The sequence below is a fragment of the Asterias amurensis genome, chromosome 9, assembly GCF_032118995.1.
Source record: "Asterias amurensis chromosome 9, ASM3211899v1".
Lineage (NCBI taxonomy): Eukaryota > Metazoa > Echinodermata > Asteroidea > Forcipulatida > Asteriidae > Asterias > Asterias amurensis.
In genome coordinates this window covers 5305451-5322696 of record NC_092656.1, presented here as the reverse complement: position 1 = coordinate 5322696, position 17246 = coordinate 5305451, and the positions used below count along the sequence as shown (strand labels likewise).

General features: G+C 35.3%; 1 protein-coding gene across 1 annotated transcript; it reads left to right on the top strand.

Annotated features, from left to right (window-relative positions):
- The first annotated feature begins 249 nt into the window (after window positions 1-249).
- Window positions 250-16679, top strand: LOC139941656 (small RNA 2'-O-methyltransferase-like). The gene is made up of 8 exons (XM_071938251.1): window positions 250-489; window positions 1399-1480; window positions 2145-2257; window positions 3237-3371; window positions 4133-4315; window positions 5088-5259; window positions 6021-6286; window positions 13582-16679. The coding sequence occupies exons 1-8, from the start codon at window positions 419-421 to the stop codon at window positions 13781-13783; spliced, it is 1224 nt and encodes a 407-aa protein (XP_071794352.1). The 5' UTR covers window positions 250-418; the 3' UTR covers window positions 13784-16679.
- Window positions 16680-17246: the final 567 nt, after the last annotated feature.

The window sequence follows — 17246 nt, the reverse complement described above, 5'->3', positions numbered from 1 at the left end:
TCTATGGCGTATTTTTTTTTTTAAATGGACCCTGTTTGTATAGACTAATCAATGTGATTAAAACTCACCGCTTCCGGATTTTTTTTTTCTCTCTCGTCTTCTTAGAAATTCTTTCTAATTTGTTTGCCAATAATTTCGTTTCTCAATTTGGAAGCACGTGGGCTCTGTATCTCTCGAACAAACGGCGGGCGCAATAATCTTTGGTCAGAACTGTCAACAGAGGGCGCTACAAATGTAAACACGCTCGCTTTTAGATATGGAGGTGTATTCCGAAAGACGTAATTTCGAGAGGAAAACAGACGAGTCGCTGCTGGCTAGCGTCAGGCAGTTCCTTCTTCACTTCGTAAACGTAAGCTGATTGACCCTATATGGGGCTAGGACAAATGGTGGTGGGCTAGCTTTACGGGGTTTGTTTAAAATGGAAAAGGGTGCTGCCATGTCGTCACAACATCATGAAGACAGACTCGACAGAGAGGACACATTGCCGCAGTAAGTTTCGTATTCCTCTATAAATTGTATATGACAACACCAGGCTGCTATTTAAAGGGAAAGTACACATTTGGTAACTTAAAAAATAAAAACTGACTTGGTAACGAGCATTGGAGAGCTGTTGATAGTATATAACACATTGTGAGAAACGGCTCCCTCTGAAGTAGCATAGATTTCGAGAAAGGGGTAATTTCTCACTAAATAAAATAAAATACTTCTACTTCTAATAGCCTGAAGTCTTTTATTCCTATCTGAAAACACAAAAATTCGTCAACAAGGGTGTTTTTTCTCTCATCATTTTCTCGCAACTTTGATTACTATATTAGCTCAAATTTTCTCAGGCTTGTTATTTTATGCATATGTTTAGATACACCAAGTGAGAAGACTGGTCTTTGACAATTACCAATTGTGTACCTTCCCTTTAAATTAAAACCATAACTTCAGCGAAATCTTTCTTAACTATTATGATTATGAGGACCACATGACCAATGTACTGTGGTAATATAAATAGATATCCTTCCGGGTTAATTTTCCGCACTTCGCCACCAATTAATCCGCCGTTAATTAACTCCAAAACCACTAAATTTGTCCTCCTTCCGTATAGCGCCACCACCTTTTCACTCATTTTTACAAAAAGGGATACCAATACAAATACCATTCTCAATGAGGTAAATTAAATACTATACTATTTCATGTCTGATGAAAAAGTGGCAGTGCCATACGGAAACTTTTCCATTCTAGGAGGAATTGACTGGCAACCGACTATACCATGAGTTTGAACAAAAAAATTCAGCATCATTAATAGAAATACTATGTTGGTTATTTATTAATCATGTAATCTATAACTTATTTAGATGAAAAAAAATTGTCACCCGAAAATTCAATTCCGTTTTTATTTTGTCCCATTAGCATTATGAAGTTCAACCCTCCAGTTTCTCAACAACGGTATCAGACAATGGTCAATTTAGTCCAGAAGTACCAAGCTAAAAAGGTACGTCTAATATTGTGTCAAGATATACCAACCAGGCGCCTATTGACCCCTTGCACGCGCGTCACACGCGGAGACTGATGCCACGCTCACCATGTTGTTGGGCAGTTAGGTTTACAAGTATTAACGCAGCGTCGCCTAAAATGCGCATTTCACTGCATATAACGCACAGCATTAGAGTTATATATGAAAACGCACAGTAAAATTGCCCACCAGTATGGCGCATTCAAGATTTTGCTGATGATGACGTCAGGTGAAATGGGTCAATAGTGAAAAATACCCATGCCAACATCCTTACGTACTCTGTGGGGGGGGGGGGGGTTAGGGTAACCCTGTTTCAGCAACAGCAGTAGATAGCAACTTTCCCCCGCGCAGAAAAACACTGTGTTTGAAGCTAATTCCATCCAATAAAAACAACATTATTTTCCATAAGAATCAGAGCACACTGATCAAAATGTCGAGCAATACAGGCTCTTCTCAGAGCTACCACTTCCGACAAAAGATATTTTTTACATGTGATCCGCAAACCTTAGAGATACACCATGTGAGAAGACTGGTCTTTGACTATTATCAAAGGTGTCCGCAGGCCTATTTATGACAGAAGAAGCAGGTGGTCCAAAAGACACCCATACACCCTTCTTGCTAACACAATGTTTCTCACCAGCAGGTGCTTGATATGGGATGTGGAGAATGCAGTCTTCTTAGATTACTGAAACGTAAAGAGTGCATTGAACAACTGACTGGAGTGGATCAAGATGGGGACTTATTACAGTCAAGCAGGTATTATGTAAGATTGGTCCCAGGTCTGTCTTTATCCGCAAGGAGAAAGACAGAGGTGCTCTCTGGTCGTTTTAACCAATATTCATAAATACCTCAGACAGTTTGGCTATTCCTATTGGTGGAGAGCACGTGACGTGGGGGTGTTTAAACCGTTGATAATGGCCAGTGTTTATAACTGATTGTGAGCGGAGACTCTGCGCTAGTCTTGATGCAAGACGTTTCTTGTAACGGGGGATGCAGCCGCTTTCGGCAAGTTGGCCGCGCTGTGTGTGAAAGGAAAACCAGCCCATATGCACCAAGACTATACGCGCATGCACACGAACGGAATTGGAAAACACACGCGTACGGACGTCGTACATTGCATGTAACATGTGTATACTGAACATTCCATGGAGGTGGAAACATACAGAGCTCAAGCACTCGGAAACGGATAAGTTTTACAGAGTTTTATACTTTATTACGCCTTTTAACCAAAAAAGGTAATTATGAATGGAAATCAAAGTGTGTTGAGTCGGTTTTCAACTAGTGGTTTAAACCCGCCGAGGCCTGGTTCTTGATAACTTACCTCGACTTTGTCTCGGAAAAATTATCAAGAACCAGGCCTCGTCGGGTTTAAACCACTAGTTGAAAACCTCTTCACCACACATTGATTCCCTTAATTGTTTTGATTGAATAGTCTTGAATGCCGATAAATCAAATAGAATGACTAATATGAATCTGATTGAGAACAAACGAAAATCATGTGTGCACTAAAACAAAATTGAGTGCGATTAATAGCTGAAAAAATATCCTTGTTTAAGTGGTTGGGGGAGGGGGATGTTTGAATTTGAATGTGTACTAATGAAATTGAATGATTTTTAACTAAAATTGGCCAGGAAAACTATATTAAATGTTCTTGTTCAAGTAAAGTTCAAATCCGTTCTAATCCTGTTTACCTTAACAGCACTGACACAACATCTTAATGATTGTTTTTATTCAGATATTTAGCCAAGCCCCTTCTCTGTGAGTATCTCATCCCACGCTCAAAGCCCTTCACAGTGAGTCTGTACGAAGGATCCATTGGTGAAAAGGATGCACGGATGCTTGGGTATGACTTAGTGCTCTGCGTAGAAATGTAAGTGGCAAATAGCTCTCAAGACTTTGAAATAGTTTTACTTTGAGTGAAAGTATAGGTATGAATATATATTTCTGGTATTTCCTCATAAGCGAACTTAATCATTGAGCTTGCAAGCCTGAGGAAACCTTCAAACACAGGTGCTTGCTATTTGAAGCTGAAACACTGGTGTTAAACCCTATTCTTCCACAATAAGTGATCTGGGTTACTTGATGTGCACTATTAACAATCCTAGTTTGGATTATTGTATGTGTGGTGGATTTCACAAAGAGTTAGGACTAGTCTTATCTTGACTAAGGACCAGTTACTCGTCCTAATTTAGGACTATCGATGCAATTTGTATATCTCCTAGGACTAGTTTTAAGTTAGCCTAACTCTTTGTGAAATCGACCCCAGGGTTCTAATAAATGAGCTGTTCAGCCCTAATGTTAAAAAATAGATAATGGACTGATGTTTGCTAAGATGATATGTACCTCTCAGTTAGTAGAGTGCCAATCCAGAGTTCACAGGATCAAGTCCTCTCTTTGTATATTTGTCTGTTCAACAAGACAAGCCCAAAGTATATATGTAGTAAAATCAGTTTCCCTTGTGGTTTGTTGCTGAATTTCATTGATCAACTTATTTGTTTACTTATTTATTTTATGGTTTACTTGTTTATATTACTTAATATTTATATGACCTGTCTGGGTGAAAAAAAAATAAAAAAATAAATAAATAATAGTAATAATAAATAAGTACTTGTTGACCTTTGACCGTCTCAGTATAGAGCATCTGTATCCAGACACCCTCGCAGCAATCCCGGATGTTGTCTTTGGTTACATGCAGCCTAGGGTGGTTGTCTTCACTACTCCCAATACAGACTTCAATGTCTTGTTTCCAGACTTCACTGGATTCAGACATTGGGATCATAAGTTTGAGTGGAGCAGGGAAGAGTTTCAATGCTGGTAAGGAGTTTTTTTAATTCTTAGTGGCACCAGACTTTCCTTTTTGGCTATGGATTATAAAGGCTATGTCCGAATTGGTGGCTGCGGCTATGGCTCAAATGTCATGGTAACATGTCAAAAAGGCTCTGGACACTATTAGTTAGTAATTGCTCAAAATAATTGTTAGCATAAAAACCTACTTGGTAACAAGCAATGGAGAGCTGTTGATAGTATAAAACATTGTGAGAAATAGCTCCCTCTGAAGTACCGGTAACATAGGTTTTTTTTATGAAAGAAGTAATTTCTCACTTAGTAATTTGAATCTGAAAGCACACACAAATGTGCAACAAGGCGTTTTTTTTCTTTAATTATTTTCTTGCAACTTTGATGACCTATTGAGCAAACATTTCCCCAGATTTGTTATTTTATGCATTATATAGGGATACACGAAGTGAGAATATACAGGACTTTGATAATTACCAAACGTGTCCAGTTCCTTTAAAGCAGAGGAGGCGAAAAATCTTTGTTCGGGTGCTAAGGTGATCTCTCTGCAGCCGCTTCCCAGGTTGTATTGTAAACCTGGGTGTGATCTCTGGCTTTTGAGTATTGTGTCGTATGGTTTCTGACTGGCACCGCGAATGAAGAAAATGACAAAATAGGGAGACTGCCAACAAACACACTTTGTATAAATAAAGTTTTTAAAGGAATTTGATTTTTTTTGCCCTATGCACAGTCTTTGTCTTTTTCTATTAATTTTGAGATATGCTCCGTCTGTAATATTTTTATTCACTAGGTGTGATAAAGTAGCCAAGGACTTTAGCTACAGTGTGAGCTATGATGGTATAGGACCTGGACCCCCTGGCACGGAGCACCTCGGATGCTGCACACAAATGGCTGTATTCACTTGCTTACTTCCACCACAAGAGGGCAGCACACACAGTGATGACAGAAATCCCTACAACCTTGTGAGTTTTTAAAGAGAAAATGAAAGATAAGGTTAATGTTGGACTAGGTTTTTATCGCTGAAACAATGTTAAAGTTTCTGTTTGACCTTGCAAAAAATTCTAGTCTATTTTTTGTTTAGACTATTGGGAATGATTTTATGGTTACGGCACCTCGCCAATTTGGCTATAGAATAAAATAAAAAAAAGGATTTGAAAAAATATTGTTTATATAGGGGCTCCAAGGTCATAGTTGAGTTTTGTGATGCACTCGTTTTCCAATAGGTAGAGTACACATAAAAGTGATAACAATCAGGGGTTCGCAGTTTCCAAGTGCTGCTCTAAGTCAATTTTTCCCTGTTCAACCAAAACTTATGAAAGAAAAAAAGTGAAATCATGCCTGGAATTACTTGAAGGCCATGGAGGCATGTTGCCCCTGATCTTGGCCTTGGTGCCACTATAAAAGTCTGCCATAGACTTTAATATAAGGATTTCCAGTTGAAGTGCCCTTTGCATAATGAAAATGGCCTTGCTCCCTTAAAGATGCTTGTGAAATAACCTGGGAAAACAATCCTAATAATTCTCAGGCCTGATTTTTTTTTTTTTTTTTTTCCAGCTGTAATATATTCACAGATTAATCAAATGTATGGGATCTGTTTTAGGAAAAAAAAAAAAAAAAACCTATAAAGCCGAAAGTATTTTCCAAAAAGCTCAACTTATTGTTTTTTAAATATTAAGAGTAAAAAGTAAACTGTGTTTGGTTTTTAACTGCTGCTCTATTCCAGATTTGTGAAGTTAATCACCCACATCAAACAGAAACCATGACAACAGAGGAGCAGATTTTGACAGAAGCTACCTACTACTTACAGCGGTTGTCCCGTAGTCTGAGGCTGAGTGAGGCGGAAGAAGAGGACGCACCAACGGAAGATGGTTCTGACGTCTTAGAAACTGAAAAAGATGCTGATGAAAAGAGAGAATTCTCCATCTCGCTGGAGACAATGATGAAGTTTTCCTGTTTGAGGAGAGTGTGCCCAAGTGTGGAGAAACTCAGGTACATCTCTAGGCTGAGCTGAAAGTCAAATTATCTGGCCCACTTGAAATGTTATTCCTAAATGGGCAAGGCTTTGTACTAGGGGGGGGGGGGTACTACTAGTAGAACCCCAGAAAGTCTATGGGAATATAATTTTGACGGGGCACTAAGGCCAAGACCAAGTCATGGAAGGCAAGTTCATTGTTGTAGTAGCGACCACAAAGTCACAGATTGAGACTTGGATCTCCCCTCCAAGACTGAAACCTCAATGTCCAAGACCAAAACCAAGACCTCGCCACCGAGACAGAGCCTGAGATCTTGGACTAATCCTGCTGTAAACAATAACATTTTCAAAGCCAGCTTTCTTTTATTTATTGTTAAACCAAAGCTTTTTTTGTACCCATGACGGCTTTGCTAAGCCTTCACTGTGAAACTGTGGGTGTCACATAGCCACTATGTAGTACGGGAAAAAATGAGACCGTGCTGCACCGCCCTAATAAAAAACATACCGCAGGGTTAGCTTTAAAATTACGCTTTTGATGGTTTGTTTTTTTATACGTTTTTGGTTGACTATGAAACTGAGGTTTCAAAAGGTCTCCCGACACCAGACCCTGTGACCTTTTTCCTGAGACCAAGTCTTCAAAATTGTAACATGGAAACAGCCGAGACCTACAAAAATAAAATCTCAAGCCTTCTCGATAATTTTGAGATTGACCCGAGACCTACAACACTGGCCTTAATACCTTAAGTATCCATGCAAGGTAAAACCCAAACTAAGTCTCAAGTATTTGTTGGGATCACGTCAACTAAAAAAATCCCCGTTTTTTTAAAATTGTTTTTAAGAGGAAGTCCTTGGAATCCTTTTCTTGCACAGAAACTTTTGATTTTTGACAAGCAGTGCCTGTTGCTTACAACCAGTGCCTGTTGTGTAACAACAAACTTTATTTAGCTAGAATACTTCCTGTGTGTAGAGCTATGTCCTTTAATCATCGGAGTCGGGAGAAAATAACGGGAAAACCCACCCTTGTTTTCTGCACGATTCGCCGTGTCATGATATGTGTTTAAAATAAATCCGTAATTCTCACTATCGAGAATTGATATTGTTTTAATGTTTCCTCAAAAAGTAAAGCATTCATGGAATAATATTTCAAGAGAAGTCTTTCACCATTACCTTCTGTAAACCCTGTAAATTATTTGTAAATCTGCAAAAACAATTTTTTTTTTCTGTACCGAAAGTGTCCAATGGCTTTAATAAAATCAAAAATCGGATAAAATCACAATGAGTAAAGGTTCAGCCTTGCATTTTTGTAAAATTGACTTAAATTTGATAAAATCATATTTTTGTTAAGGAGGTTAGTGTTGCTGTTTTTTGTGAAATTTGGCTAAAATCGTATAAAATCTTAAGGGGCAAGTCTTACATTTTTGTTGAATTGAGGCAGAAATCAAGTAAAATTAAATGTTGTAAAAAATAAACAAAAATTTGATAAAATCACAAGGGGTAAGTCTTGCATTTGGTTGAATTTGGGCTGAAATTAAACAAAATCCAAAGGGGTAAGCCTTGCAGTTTTCTTTAAAAATTATGAAAAAGAGATAAAATCACAAGAGGTAAGTCTTGCATTTTGGTTTAATTTTGGCTAAAATTAAATGAAATCACAGAGGGTAAGACTTGCTTTTTTGTAAAAAAAAGTTATGAAAATTTGATAAAATCAAAAGTCTTGCATTTTGGTTGAATTTTGGCTGAAATTAAATAAAATCACAAGGGGTAAAACCTTGCATTTTTCTTTAAAAATTATGACAAATTGCAACATTTTGATAAAATCACAAGGGGTAAGTCTTGCATTTTGGTTGAATTTGGGCTGAAATTAAACAAAATCTCAAGGGGTAAGCCTTGCATTTTTCTTTAAAAATTATGAAAATTTGATAAAATCACAAGGGGTAAAATCTTGCATTTTGGTTGAATTTGGGCTAAAATTAAATGAAATCACAAAGGGTAAGACTTGCATTTTTTTACTCAAATTATAAAAATTTGATAAAATCACAAGGGGTAGTCTTGCATTTTGGTTGAATTTGGGCTGAAATTAAATAAATTCCGAAGGGGTAAGCCTTGCATTTTTCTTTTAAAAAATAAGAAAATTTGATAAAATCACAAGAGGTAAGTCTTGCATTTTAGTTTAATTTTGGCTAAAATTAAATGAAATCACAGAGGGTAAGACTTGCTTTTTTGTAAAAAAAAGTTATGAAAATTTGATAAAATCAAAAGTCTTGCATTTTGGTTGAATTTTGGCTGAAATTAAATAAAATCACAAGGGGTAAAACCTTGCATTTTTCTTTAAAAATTATGACAAATTGCAACATTTTGATAAAATCACAAGGGGTAAGTCTTGCATTTTGGTTGAATTTGGGCTGAAATTAAACAAAATCTCAAGGGGTAAGCCTTGCATTTTTCTTTAAAAATTATGAAAATTTGATAAAATCACAAGGGGTAAAATCTTGCATTTTGGTTGAATTTGGGCTAAAATTAAATGAAATCACAAAGGGTAAGACTTGCATTTTTTTACTCAAATTATAAAAATTTGATAAAATCACAAGGGGTAGTCTTGCATTTTGGTTGAATTTGGGCTGAAATTAAATAAATTCCGAAGGGGTAAGCCTTGCATTTTTCTTTTAAAAAATAAGAAAATTTGATAAAATCACAAGGGGTAAGTCTTGTATTTTGGTTGACTTTGGGCTGAAATTAAATGAAATCACAAGGGGTAAGCCTTGCATTTTTGTAAAAAAGTATGAAAATTCAATAAAATCACAAGGGGTAAGTCTTGCATTTTGGTTGAATTTGGGCTGAAATTAAATAAAATCACAAGGTTGAATTTGGGCTGAAATTAAATAAAATCACAAGGGGTAAGCCTTGAATTTTTCTTAAAAAAATTATGACAATTTGATAAAATCACAAGGGGTAAGTCATGCATTTTGGTTGAATTTGGGCTGAAATTAAATAAAATCACAAGGGGTAAGCCTTGCATTTTTCTTAAAAGAATTATGAAAATTTGATAAAATCACAACGGGTAAGTCATGCATTTTGGTTGAATTTGGGCTGAAATTAAATAAAATCACAAGGGGTAAGCCTTGCATTTTTCTTAAAAAAATTATGAAAATTTGATAAAATCACAAGGGGTAAGTCATGCATTTTGGTTGAATTTGGGCTGAAATTAAATAAAATCACAAGGGGTAAGCCTTGCATTTTTCTTTAAAAATTATGAAAATTTGATAAAATCACAAGGGGTAAAATCTTGCATTTTGGTTGAATTTGGGCTAAAATTTAATGAAATCACAAAGGGTAAGACTTGCATTTTTTTACTCAAATTATAAAAATTTGATAAAATCACAAGGGTTAGTCTTGCATTTTGGTTGAATTTGGGCTGAAATTAAATAAATTCCGAAGGGGTAAGCCTTGCATTTTTCTTTTAAAAATTAAGAAAATTTGATAAAATCACAAGGGGTAAGTCTTGTATTTTGGTTGACTTTGGGCTGAAATTAAATGAAATCACAAGGGGTAAGCCTTGCATTTTTGTAAAAAAGTATGAAAATTCAATAAAATCACAAGGGGTAAGTCTTGCATTTTGGTTGAATTTGGGCTGAAATTAAATAAAATCACAAGGTTGAATTTGGGCTGAAATTAAATAAAATCACAAGGGGTAAGCCTTGAATTTTTCTTAAAAAAATTATGACAATTTGATAAAATCACAAGGGGTAAGTCATGCATTTTGGTTGAATTTGGGCTGAAATTAAATGAAATCACAAGGGGTAAGCCTTGCATTTTTGTAAAAAAGTATGAAAATTCAATAAAATCACAAGGGGTAAGTCTTGCATTTTGGTTGAATTTGGGCTGAAATTAAATAAAATCACAAGGTTGAATTTGGGCTGAAATTAAATAAAATCACAAGGGGTAAGCCTTGAATTTTTCTTAAAAAAATTATGACAATTTGATAAAATCACAAGGGGTAAGTCATGCATTTTGGTTGAATTTGGGCTGAAATTAAATAAAATCACAAGGGGTAAGCCTTGCATTTTTCTTAAAAAAATTATGAAAATTTGATAAAATCACAAGGGGTAAGTCATGCATTTTGGTTGAATTTGGGCTGAAATTAAATAAAATCACAAGGGGTAAGCCTTGCAATTTTCTTTAAAAAATTATGAAAATTTGATAAAATCACAAGGGGTAAGTCATGCATTTTGGTTGAATTTGGGCTGAAATTAAATAAAATCACAAGGGGTAAGCCTTGCATTTTTCTTTAAAAATTATGAAAGTTTTATAAAATCACAAGGGGTAAAATCTTGCATTTTGGTTGAATTTGGGCTAAAATTTAATGAAATCACAAAGGGTAAGACTTGCATTTTTTTACTCAAATTATAAAAATTTGATAAAATCACAAGGGTTAGTCTTGCATTTTGGTTGAATTTGGGCTGAAATTAAATAAATTCCGAAGGGGTAAGCCTAGCTTTTTCCTGTAAAAATTATATAAATTTGATAAAATCACAAGGGCCTTGTATTTCGGTTGAATTTGGGCTGAAATTAAAAAAAAATCACAATGGGTAAGTCTTGCAATTTTGTTGAATTTGGGCTGAAATTAAATAAAATCACAAGGGGTAAAACCTTGCATTTTTCTTTAAAAATTATGACAAATTACAAAATTTTGATAAAATCACAAGGGGTAAGTCTTGCATTTTGGTTGAATTTGGGCTGAAATTAAATAAAATCACAAGGGGTAAGTCTTGCATTTTGGTTGAATTTGGGCTGAAATTTGATAAAATCACAAGGGGTAAAATCTTGCATTTTGGTTGAATTTGGGCTAAAATTGAATGAAATCACAAAGGGTAAGACTTGCATTTTTTTACTCAAATTATAAAAATTTGATAAAAATCACAAGGGTTAGTCTTGCATTTTGGTTGAATTTGGGCTGAAATTAAATGAAATCACAAGGGGTAAGCCTTGCATTTTTGTAAAAAAGTATGAAAATTCAATAAAATCACAAGGGGTAAGTCTTGCATTTTGGTTGAAATTGGGCTGAAATTAAATAAATTCCGAAGGGGTAAGCCTTCCATTTTTCTTTAAAAAATTAAGAAAATTTGATAAAATCACAAGGGGTAAGTCTTGTATTTTGGTTGACTTTGGGCTGAAATTAAATGAAATCACAAGGGGTAAGCCTTGCATTTTTGTAAAAAAGTATGAAAATTCAATAAAATCACAAGGGGTAAGTCTTGCATTTTGGTTGAATTTGGGCTGAAATTAAATAAAATCACAAGGGGTAAGCCTTGCATTTTTCTTAAAAAATAATGAAAAATTATGAAAAATATATAAAATCACAAGGGGTAAGTCTTGCATTTTGATTGAATTTGGGCTGAAATAAAATAAAATCACAAGGGGTAAGCCTTGCACTTTTGTAAAAAATTATGAAAATTTGATAAAATCACAAGGGAGTCTTGCATTTTGGTTGAATTTGGGCTGAAATTAAATAAAATCACAAGGGGGTAAGCCTTGCATTTTTCATAAAACATTATAAAAAATTATGAAAATTTGATAAAATCACAAGGGGTAAAATCTTGCATTTTGGTTGAATTTGGGCTAAAATTAAATGAAATCACAAAGGGTAAGACTTGCATTTTTTTACTCAAATTATAAAAATTTGATAAAATCACAAGGGGTAGTCTTGCATTTTGGTTGAATTTGGGCTGAAATTAAATAAATTCCGAAGGGGTAAGCCTTGCATTTTTCTTTAAAAAATTAAGAAAATTTGATAAAATCACAAGGGGTAAGTCTTGTATTTTGGTTGACTTTGGGCTGAAATTAAATGAAATCACAAGGGGTAAGCCTTGCATTTTTGTAAAAAAGTATGAAAATTCAATAAAATCACAAGGGGTAAGTCTTGCATTTTGGTTGAATTTGGGCTGAAATTAAATAAAATCACAAGGGGTAAGCCTTGCATTTTTCTTAAAAAATAATGAAAAATTATGAAAAATATATAAAATCACAAGGGGTAAGTCTTGCATTTTGATTGAATTTGGGCTGAAATAAAATAAAATCACAAGGGGTAAGCCTTGCACTTTTGTAAAAAATTATGAAAATTTGATAAAATCACAAGGGAGTCTTGCATTTTGGTTGAATTTGGGCTGAAATTAAATAAAATCACAAGGGGGTAAGCCTTGCATTTTTCATAAAACATTATAAAAAATTATGAAAATTTGATAAAATCACAAGGGGTAAAATCTTGCATTTTGGTTGAATTTGGGCTAAAATTAAATGAAATCACAAAGGGTAAGACTTGCATTTTTTTACTCAAATTATAAAAATTTGATAAAATCACAAGGGGTAGTCTTGCATTTTGGTTGAATTTGGGCTGAAATTAAATAAATTCCGAAGGGGTAAGCCTTGCATTTTTCTTTTAAAACTTAGGAAAATTTGATAAAATCACAAGGGGTAAGTCTTGCATTTTGGTTGACTTTGGGCTGAAATTAAATGAAATCACAAAGGGTAAGCCTTGCATTTTTCTTAAAAAATAATGAAAAATTATGAAAAATATATAAAATCACAAGGGGTAAGTCTTGCATTTTGGTTGAATTTGGGCTGAAATAAAATAAAATCACAAGGGGGTAAGCCTTGCATTTTTCATAAAACATTATAAAAAATTATGAAAATTTGATAAAATCACAAGGGGCAAGTCTTGCATTTTGGTTGAATTTGGGCTGAAATTAAATGAAATTACAAGGGGTAAAACTTGCATTTTTGTAAACAAATTATACAATTTTATTGAAATCACAAGGGCCTTGTATTTCGGTTGAATTTGGGCTGAAATTAAATAAAATCACAAGGGGTAAGCCTAGCTTTTTTCTTTAAAAATTATGACAATTTGATAAAATCACAAGGGGTCTAGAATTTTGGTTGAATTTAGGCTGAAATTAAATGAAAAGGGGTAAGCCATGCATTTTTGTAAATAAAATTTTACAAAATTGATAAAATCATGAGGGGTAACCCTTGCATTTTTGTTAAAATCACAATGGTAACCTTACATTTTTGTTAAAAAAAAGAAGAAGAAAAAAAAACTTGGGCAGAAATCAGATTAAAATCACAAGGAGTGTATTTCGGTAAAAAAATTACAAAAATTTGATTAAATCATAAGGTTTACGTAAGCCTTGCAATTTTGTACAAAATTTACAACAAATTAATAAAATCCAAAGGGGGTAAACCTTGCATTATGTTGAAATTAGACTGAAACGTGTAGTCAAACTTCCCCTGAAGATTTCTCCTTGGTCTTATATTATCTCAGGGAGGTTCTTTCTTCGATGGAGGCTGTGACTTTTAGTCCAGATGGATCCTCAGTGATTTACTCCATTCAAGAAGAGGACAGCTCAGACAGCGACTTCGCTGCAGAAGACGAGAACGACTCTGATGAACCTCAGACTGTTGAAGAGACCTCCTTACATCAAGATGCCAGGGTGTCATGGCAACAGGAGGAATCATGGGACTGAGGCCAATTGGCAACTCTGGCTACGACTACGGCTAGATTTTGTACAGTATGACCTAAGCAACACCCTTTAGCAACATGCGCCGTCATAGCTGTTGGCTCCAATTCGACCATTCGACTGGTGTACGTGGATGAAACAGATGAGCTACCTGAACAGGCGGTCGGTACTCAGCAACTGTAACATCCAAAATGACAAAGGTTTCCTAACTCCAAATTTCCAGTGAGTGAAAACCGAAGACCTCTCAGGATAACTTAAGCCATATCTGAATTAGCGGCTGTGATAATGGCTATGGCTGTTGCTAAGGACAACCTACACTTTAACACCTGATGACATCAAGCCAAAGACGCAAACCCTGGCTACCAATGCGGACGCATTACTGGCCATAAACATTGTTTACCGATGCAGAGGTTTTTGTGATGAAAGAAACAGTTGCCCTTAAGCGCCTCCGTCCATCGTTGATGAGACATCTTGCCTTTCTTGTTATAAGATGTAAGATATATCTGTTAATGAAACACTGTTTGTTTTTTATCATTTTAAAATCAAAGTTCCCTTATTGATGTTTATGCAATCCTTTTTTTCTGCTATTGAAACTTTTACATTCATGACCAAAGTTTACATCTATTTTCAAAAAAACCCAAAACTTAACTTTTTGTTCATATAACAATTGTTTTTATTCAATAATTTCATTAAATGGTATTTACACTCTAAACTGGCCAAGTACCGCTAATATAACCCATGTACATAACTTTGTACCGGAGCTGGCCCGAGTACTTTATATATCACGAACAAATAATTACACAAAGCATCAAAATCATACCCATGAAACAGTGTTTTTTCCTTACAAATCTGTTCTATAACTGAGTTGGTTTATAACGAAGTATGACTGAGTATAAAGAACGCATGTACATTTAGCAAAAAACTAAACTTGAACCAACAATAATACAGTATGACAACAAACATATATCGAGAAAGGAAACCTTGCTTCAAGCCTAGTTTAAAAGTTAGGAATTAATAAAAGATACATCAATTGTAAAGCAACATTTAGTTTATAGCAACATTCAGTGAAGTAGCATTGGTGAGACTCTATGCAAATGAATCCTGGAAATTGGAGAAGAAATATCTCTTGGGCTGGAAATCAGGGTTTTCACCATGCGTTGTGCCTTGAAATTGTGTGGTTTTCCTTTTACTTTGTGAAATACCACGATCGGCCAGTTTGTAGAGTAAAAAATTCAGTTCTATAAAATGGCTGAGGGTGTTAGTTCACAAAGTAAAACAAAAAACACGCAACTTCGGCACATATTTGTGTAGATCATTATATTCTACTTTTAAAACATCTTTTCAACCATATTAATTTCATAGCAAACATTTGTTAATGCCGTAACTGATCAATCCGCGTCACTTTAATACATTGATATTCACACCTTTTGACTCTCAAGAAGTAGTTCAAGGCCAGCCTTGACCCCTCATTAAATAGAAGTAAATTAACCAGAGATAAGTTGTCGCTTGCTTAGAAACCATGGTGGCTAGGAGAATAGACCCTTCCCATGAAATATGTAAATTGCACATAGCGCATGCGCACTAACGTTTTGGTTGGCAAATTGAGGGACCATTGCGCTGTTTTGAACACGGGTAATGGGTGCGTCACGCAGACGCGATTGCGCGTCTGCTTATTGCACAACTCTACGGCGTTTGCCAACCAACAGGGTCTGTATGCATGCGTGAATGTAATAAGCATATTTCATGGGAAGGGTCCATTAGTTCAACTACTCCATAGCCCTGTTCACACTACTCTATTCCCCAGGGGCAATATAACAGCCCTTTCACACTTGGATGGCTTTACCCCTGATGTACCCCGGCAAATGGGCATAACCCTGGGGTATAGCCACCCCTGCCCTGGAGTAGAGGTAAGCGACAAAACCCTGGGGTGTTCTTGAAACGTACAACTGGAACCCTGTGGAATAGGGACCCATATGTAGTTTTTTTATTATTGTTATTACTATTTTTTTTTTTATGCAAGTCGCTAGACACACAAGGCCAAAAGGCCACTTCAAGGTGTAGGTTACAATTTTGTTTTTTTCCAGAGGCCGTTGCCACCTACTACTAGGGCTGAAACAGGGTTACCACTTTTACAGTCCATATGGATGTAGGCTTGGGTATAAGGACAGTGTAAAAGTGTGCCGGGGTCACCAAGGGGTGATACAAACTTCAGGGGTCTCCCCAGGGCTATAATCCAGTGTGAAAAGGGCTATATATGTAGTATCCTTAAATGTACCTCATACTTCCACTGTATAATTAAAACCTTTATTCATACAACTAAACTGGGTTGACATAAACTACTTCTGTAAAGTTATTTCTTGAATGAGCCTTGAAAATGGTTATCAATTTCTTCTCCTTTATCATGTGGCAAACTAAAACTTCTGTTTCCCTGATGGGTAAATATTCAAATAAAATAACCAGCCTGTGTTTGCTTGGTAATAATCTGCAGCGTACAATAAAAAACTTGCACTTCAAGTTAAAACACAACAAGGCTATATTTTATGGCATTGCCTACTGCGGAATTATACACTTGTGGTCCACAATCACGCGCTTACGAGGGTACCTTAAGCGCAGAATTCTGTGGTGAGCAGATCCATGAATTTGGGTCGAGAGCGACCACATCACAATCATTTAAAGAAACACTTGCATAAAAAATCACAAACAAGGTTTTCAAGTCTACTCTTGTTCACTTCTTTCTATTAAATACAGCAATTCTAAAAATGTTTATTCATCACTTTCAGAGCAATTTTTAAGTACAACTTCCGTGCCTAAATGATGTGCATTATCAATGATTTCAGACTGCCAACTGTTAAGTACAAATTTAACATCCATTTAAAGTTCAAACTGATTACGTTACGAAAAACCAGACCATGTAAATGAGCTGTATGGGTTCCTCTAATCTGTGGAAATATACATGTAAACAAGAGTTTAACAATATTTATTTGGTGGTGTTCTTTTTTAGTAGTAACTTAATAAGGTTTTTTTCCCTCATCATGTCAGTTTATTAGTAACTTTTGTTCTCATCACATATCAAAAAGGGGTTTCCCATGTACTCTTAAAGGCAGTGGACACTATTGGTAATTACTCAAAATATTTATCATCATAAAACCTTTCTTGATTATGAGTAATGGGGAGATATGGATGGTATAAAACATTGTGAGAAACAGCTCCCTCTGAAGTGACGTAGTTTTTGAGAAAGAAGTAAATTTCCACGAATTTGATTTCGAGACCTCAGAAAGCATCAGAAAGCACACAACTTCGTGTGACAAGGTTTTTTTTCTTTCATTATTATCTCGCAAATTCGACGACCGATTGAGCTCAAATTTTCACAAGTTTGTTATTTCATGCATATGTCGTGACACACCTACTGTGAAGACTAGTCTGTGACAATTACCAATAGTGTCCACTGTCTTTAAACTAAACTAAATTG